The sequence below is a fragment of the Suncus etruscus genome, chromosome 14 (assembly GCF_024139225.1).
Source record: "Suncus etruscus isolate mSunEtr1 chromosome 14, mSunEtr1.pri.cur, whole genome shotgun sequence".
NCBI classification, from domain to species: Eukaryota; Metazoa; Chordata; class Mammalia; order Eulipotyphla; family Soricidae; genus Suncus; species Suncus etruscus.
The window spans coordinates 94,743,137-94,750,088 of NC_064861.1; the positions used below are offsets into that span (position 1 = coordinate 94,743,137).

The 6,952-nt window shown below is 38.7% G+C and overlaps 1 protein-coding gene across 1 annotated transcript; it reads right to left on the reverse strand.

Moving 5' to 3' along the window:
* Positions 1-370: 370 nt before the first annotated feature.
* LOC126028667 (vomeronasal type-1 receptor 4-like) lies at positions 371-1,351 on the reverse strand. Its single transcript, XM_049787604.1, has one exon. The coding sequence runs from the start codon at positions 1,349-1,351 to the stop codon at positions 371-373; it is 981 nt and encodes a 326-aa protein (XP_049643561.1).
* Positions 1,352-6,952: the final 5,601 nt, after the last annotated feature.

Genomic DNA, 6,952 nt, shown 5'->3' on the forward strand with positions numbered 1-6,952 from the left:
CCTATTTGCAACAAGTTCTCTACACACTGTACTGTCAATATGGCACCCAATACTTAATAGCTTTAAGTGAGTAGATGTATCTCATTGTTATGTGGCATGTTCTTCAGATTCTAATTTTTTAGCAATATGCTTGATTAATGTTACTTCCTTGAGTAAACAACAGGATATTGTACAAAAACATGATTGGGGCTGGAGTGATGATGCAAGTGGTAAGGGGTCTGCCTTGTCCCTTTTAGCCTGGGATGAACTGCAGTTTGATCTCCTGGCGTCCATATATAGTTAGGAGTGATTTCTGAGCACATAGGCTGGAGTAATCCTGGAGCATCAATGGGTGTGGCCCAAAAACAAATAAACAAACAACAGAACATGCTTAATCTATTTGTGGGTATCTATTCATTATCAGAAAAAGGGTTTGTCTAGATAGAGTAGAGGGATGTCTCCTAACCAAAAAGGGGCTCACAGTAGGAAAACACAGAGAAATGATACCTGCAGCATTAAATAACCATCCATTTTCTTCACTGAGTAGAGTCACACACATATGAAGAATAGAAGAGAATGTGTGAAAATACAGAAAGGCACTCACTAAGACAAGTATTCTTTGCATGGCTCTGAACTCAACTGAGGAAATGAGGAAAACATGATTGCTGTGAATGTGTTGGACTCTTTGTTTGTGCCTGTACAGGAAGAGAATCATGGAGCCACTAGTCCAGATTAGGAGCACAGAAATGAAAATTTCAGGGAACACAATTAGAGCTGAATAGACTGCACTAGAGAGTTTCTCAACATTGGTAGTATAACAATACCCCAAATCTTGTTTTTGTGTAATGTTTTCCATGCTCCAGTCGTGAAATATATTGAATTTGTGCAGAGGAAAAATTAGATTCACAAACATACACAGAATCCAATAGAGACAAATAGAGAGAGTGACATACTTTGGAGCTTTAACTTTCAGATCCTTCCAGCAGGAGTCCAAAGGGCTGATCATAATAGCCTGGAAGACATTCAAGAGGCAGGTGGTGCCAATGGATACACCTTTTCCTACTCTCTGTATATACAAAACAAGGTCACAGCCTAAATTACTGAGAAAATGTTTCAGTCCAAAAGCTGCCATTGTTTGGGGGAGACCATTGGAGAGAATGAGCAAAGAATTGCTTACAGTCAGATGCATGAGAATGAATTCCGTGGGCCTCAATCTGCCTTCAGTGTGGTAACAGAGCAAGTAGTGGTAGAGAAGATTGAAATTTCCCAGTGTTCCCAGCAGAATCTCAGATAAGATGATTCCTCCTACTATCAAATCCCTGAAGGATATTCTCTCACTCCATCCAGTCATCTGAGAGAGGTCAGTGCTCATTCCTTGGAGAATGAAGGCTCATTACAGACATTTGATACAAAAAACCAATTTGTTCTATGCACTTTCTTTCTTGCCTAGTCAAGAAGAGGCAGAAGAAGATGAGGGTAAACTTCAGTGATTGTCATTTTAGATTTAAATGTTCAATGAAATGCTCTGAACTGATTTAAGTATTATTGGATCTGCAAGATGAAGCAGCAACCATCATGGTATAAATTTATTAAACTGTCTAGATGTGCTAGCAATGGAAAAAGTCAACACTGGCCACACATATCCGCACAAATTAAACCTGAGTGGATTATTAAACTCAATATGTAAATAAGAAATGAGGATTTTATGTGAGGAAGAATATTTTTTCTGTACTTTGAATCAGAATATTTCTTTTAAATAAAACAAACATCATAACTCTTTATAGATATCATTATTAAAACCAACAAGTGGTTCCCATCAAACCAGCACAACTGACCCAAAAGGAAAGGAGGGAGTCATAAAGATAAAGAGAAAGACATAAAAAAGATAGAGTGAGAAAGAGACAAGAGAAAGGAAGAGAATGAAAGGACAAGAAAATGTGTGAGTATTCCACTGATCAATAACTCGCCATTGCAGTGAATACCAGATGCTGCAGTCCTAAAGGCTGATTCCTGGCTCTGCACTTGAGGATCACTCTTGATGGGGCTCAGGCGACCCTATGTATTGCTGTCAAAAATTTGCTTTGAGTTTTAGCAAGGAAATGTCCTGGCCCTTGTACGATTGGTCTGTCTTCATAGCCAAGAACACTTAGAGATATCCTCAGAAGAAGCACAGCCAGGCAGGGACTCCGCAAGTGAGTCAATCAGCACTTCACCTGGCAGTCCCCGAGGTCAGCCACCTCTTACTCACTCACTGGCTCGCTGGGTAGCTTCCGAATGCAGTTTTTGGGGGTTCGCTTCCCAGAGCTCTGAGGAGAGCTCCAAGGATTCAGAAAAGACAGAGAAGCACAGGGCAGGGCTCCCTTCAGGTCCTCAGTTTCCTCAGAAGAAGCACAGCCAGGCAGGGACTCCGCAAGTGAGTCAATCAGCACTTCACCTAGCAGTCCCCACGGTCAGCCATTTTTTACTCACTCACCCGCTCCACACTTAGAGATATATATATATACTTAGAAAATATATACACTTAGAGAATATATAATTGGTCAAAAAGAGGCCAAAGTTTCAGTGACTTCAAGAAACTGATTATTCATTAAACAGTAGCATCGGAAAATTGTTATCCTTAGAAACAGGATAATTGCATATTAAACTTGTATTTGCTTGTGCTATCACAGCAAACCAAAGAAAATGAAATGATAGCAAATACCAGATTTACTGATAAATGCTACTCCAATTTCATAGCATATGTGGGTGTGTGCATTCGAGACACACTTCTAAAAAAATCATGTGCTAGTGTGTCTACTGGCAACCAGCTGCAACATGGTATGTTTAGCTATTTACTCAAGAAAGTAAATAAACATGATAACCTTAATAAAACATGCATAAAAATGATTAGAATCTAAGTTCACAGGTATCTACATGAGTATCTGAGACTGGTGGAGGGTCTGGGACTCTTATTCTGTTACCAGCTCAGACCATCCCTGCAGGGGAAGGAAGAATGGTCTTATCCCAGTTGGCTCTGCCTGAAGTTCTGTTTCTGCCCCATCTGTGAGCACTTACTCAGCCTTCCTTTCCTTAGAAAATTCTGATTTTCACGCTGACATGCAGAGCAGCTGTGGGCATTTCTTGCTGCCAGGAGAGTGGGCTCAGCAGTGCCGGTGAACCACGCTGTACCCAGTGCCTGTGAGATTGAGGGGGGCATATCTGATATAGGTTTGTGAGCAGTGACCTCATCTCTCTGCAGAACTACAATTATCATGTTCTCTGCACGGCAATGACAGGGAAGGTCTGGGGAAATGAGTCATTTTCAGAAAACTTTTTAGAAGTTGCTAATTGCTAGAGTAATGAAAAGTTTCTGGTGGTTTTCTGCAGGAGACTTTTGTAATATCTTGGGAAAGACACCATAATTTTAGGATGGCTGATACAAGGAAAATTGAGAGCACAGTTGGAAAGATAGATGATAGATAGTTAGATGGATGGATGGATAGGTAGATAGATAGATAGATAGATAGATAGATAGATAGAGGATAGATAGGAAACTTCCTTAGCTAGGAATTATATGAATTGACTTCATAGAGTTTTGTTCCTGTCTATAGCTGTTACAAAATATTTCCTTTACCCAGTATTTATTTTTGGTCATTTCATCAATAAACATAGGTAATGCATATGCTGTACTTCTAAACTAATCACTTGACTATTTTTTTTATTTTTATGAGGGCACAAATGAACCATATGAAATTTTGAACCCAACCCTGGAAAAGCTTTATTTCTTTTCTTTTTTTTGCTTTTGGTTTTTGAGTCACATTCGGCAGCGCTCAGGGGTCCCTCCTGGCTCTATGCTCAGAAATCGCTCCTGGAACATTCCATATGGGATGACGGGATTCAAACCACCGTCCTTCTGTGTGCAAGGCAAATGCCTTACCTCCATGCTATCTCTCTGGTCCCAAGCTGTATTTTTAAATGAGGTCAAAATATAAAGCTCTGGGGTTTCTTATTCAACCTATGAATGGGAGAACCTGGGAGACACAGATATAATTTATAACAAGGGATTTTGAAACAAATATATAGGTAGGGAAGAGATACCACAGGACAGTGAATTTATTTGGGGGGGGGGGTAGGAGTGCTAGCTCTGGATTCAGGATCTGTCCCTCAAAGAATGTGAAGAGATGAACAAGTATTTCAGGAAGGCAAAGAAGCTTATTTTAAAATACTAGCATGCTGAGGTTGCACCTGCAAACAGCCCATCTTACATTCTGCTTTTATACAATTTTAGGATGAATTGGCTACACATTACACCATTGCTTAAGGGTAAACTTGTTAGTGAAGGAAGAACTCAGGCTCCAGCTAGATAAATTTCATAGATTTTGCCTGCTAGGTAAATTTAAAGCCCAAATTACATCAGGTCCCTAGATATAATTAGTCCCTGGTGAAATTAGATTCCTTAGTTTGTTGATATTCTTTTTTTTTTTTTTTTTTTTTTTTTGGTTTTTGGTTTTTGGGCCACACCCGGCAGTGCTCAGGGGTTCCTCCTGGCTGTCTGCTCAGAAATAGCTCCTGGCAGGCACGGGGGACCATATGGGACACCGGGATTCGAACCAACCACCTTTGGTCCTGGATCGGCTGCTTGCAAGGCAAATGCCGCTGTGCTATCTCTCCGGGCCCCAGTTTGTTGATATTCTTAAACTTTCTGAACATCCTCATATTTCTTAGACTGCACCCTTTATGTCCCATGTTTAACACAAAGCAAGATTACAGAAGCAAAACAGCATTAAATTCTAAACTTACATTTTAATCTTCCCTTCTAACAAGAGAGGGAAGAGAGAAGAGAGGAGTGAGAATAGAGAAGAAATATGAGAGGATACAAGAAAGAGGAAAGCTATAAATTTTTGAGACACAACAATTTTTAAGATAGCAGAAGTTCTGGGATGTCATGAAACTAAGAGGCAGGGTTTGGACAAATTTCTTTGTCACTGAGAAGACTCTTATTTTGTGTCAGGAGCCCAGAAGATGTTGGAGTCTTTGTAAGAGAAGCTTTAGCAGGAACAAAAGTCAGTGACAAAGGATTTGAGAAAACCATAAATTTTCTCACCAATTCTGACCCTTGGCAGCTGCCCAACCAAGAGAAATCTTGCCTAGGTAGAAAGTCCATGTGGGCAGGTTGGGAAATCCTTTAAAAGTCTCATTGGAACAAAAGATGCTTCTAGGGCTGATGCACATGATGCCTCCCCATGTCTCTTGAGATTGCCCCTCTTAAGATGAAAACTTCACATTCATTTTGCTCCATGCTTTCTTGGAGTTCCATAAGGATCCTTAATATTTCTTTTATAAAGTCCTTATCTGATAGGCTAAATATGTGGTTGCCACTTTTTAGGTCATCAGAGCTACCATCTTCATTATCTAAGTATGGTGAAAGCCTACACTGTTTTCACATTGTCACAGTTAGTGTTGTTTTTTATATATGTTCTTTGTCTTGAATTCCTATTTTAACAATACTTTTTGTTTTATGGGCCACACTGGCTCTGCTCAGGGGTTATTCCTGACTCTACATTCATTAAACTCTCCTGGCAGTCTTCTAAGTGGGATGCCAGGGATCAAATTAGAGTTGGTCCTATGCAAACAAGTACAAATTCTGTTATCGTCCTGGCCCCATTACACAATTACTTTTAGTGTGAATAGGTGTATCTCATTGTTATATGGCATGTTCTTCAAATTCTAATTTTTTTCAATATGTTCTTTATTAATGATTCTTCTTGAGTAAACTATGGGATATTGTACAAGAACATGCTTAAATTATTTGTGGGTATGATTATAAAATTTCTACTTATCATCAAGTTTGTTTGAATACAGTTGAGGGATGTCTCCTAACCAGAAGACAGAAGGGCTCACTGTAAAAAAAAACACAGAGAAATTATGTTTTTTATACTAAAATCTATTCATTTTGTTCATTAAATATATACACATGCACAAGCAAAATATCTAATACAATTATTGACAAATTGGAAAGAGGATATTACTAATAACACAATAATTATGGGAGACCTCAACTTGGCCCAGTCAACAATTGATAGGTCAACCAGACTGAAAAACCAACAAAAATATACTAGGCCTGAAAAGAGAAATGGAAGAAAGAGGTCTAGTAGATATATATAGGACACTCCACCCCCAGAAGCATGAATAAACATTTTTCTCCAATGTACATGGGTCATTCTCCAGGGTAGACAACATGCTGTCACAAAAAACATACCTCCATAAAATCAAGAGGATAGAAATTTTGTAGGTTACCTTCACTGACCATAAGGTTATGAAATTAGATGTGAACTATGAAGGGACACAGAAAAAGAACTTTAACAACTGGAAATTAAACAGCCTGCTACTGAACAATCAGTGGGTCCAAGATGAAATCAAAGAGGAAATAAAAACATTCCTGGAAACAAATGACAATGAAGACAAAGCTACCAGAATCTATGGGACACAGCAAAAGTGGTACTGAGAGGAAAATTTATAGCTTTGCAAGCACACATCAGGAAGGAACAAGAGGTATACCTGAATAGCCTAATGATGCAGCTTATAAAATTAGAAAAGGACCAACAAAAGGAACCAAAAATAGAGAGACAGAAGGAGATAACAAAGTTTAAAGCAGAAATCAATGAAGTGGAAACCCAAAAAACAAACTGAAAGATCAACAAAAGCATAAGTTGGTTCTTTGAAAGAATAAACAAGATTGATAGACTATTGGCAAAATTCACAAACATAGAGAGACAGAAAATTGATAACCCATGTTAGAAATTAAAAGGGGGAGATCACTACAGATACTGAAGAGATTCAAAGAATAATCAGAGCCTACTTTGAGAAATTCTATGCCACCAAATATGAGAACTTGGAAGAAATAGATAAATTCTTGGATTCTTATAACTTTCCACGATTGAATAAGGAAGATGTAGCATATATAAATACCCCCCTCACCATTGAGGAAATTAAA

Bases quoted from the DNA above. Each gene is read 5' to 3' on its own strand.
- LOC126028667 (XM_049787604.1), bottom strand. From the start codon at position 1,351: ATGAGCACTGACCTCTCTCAGATGACTGGATGGAGTGAGAGAATATCC.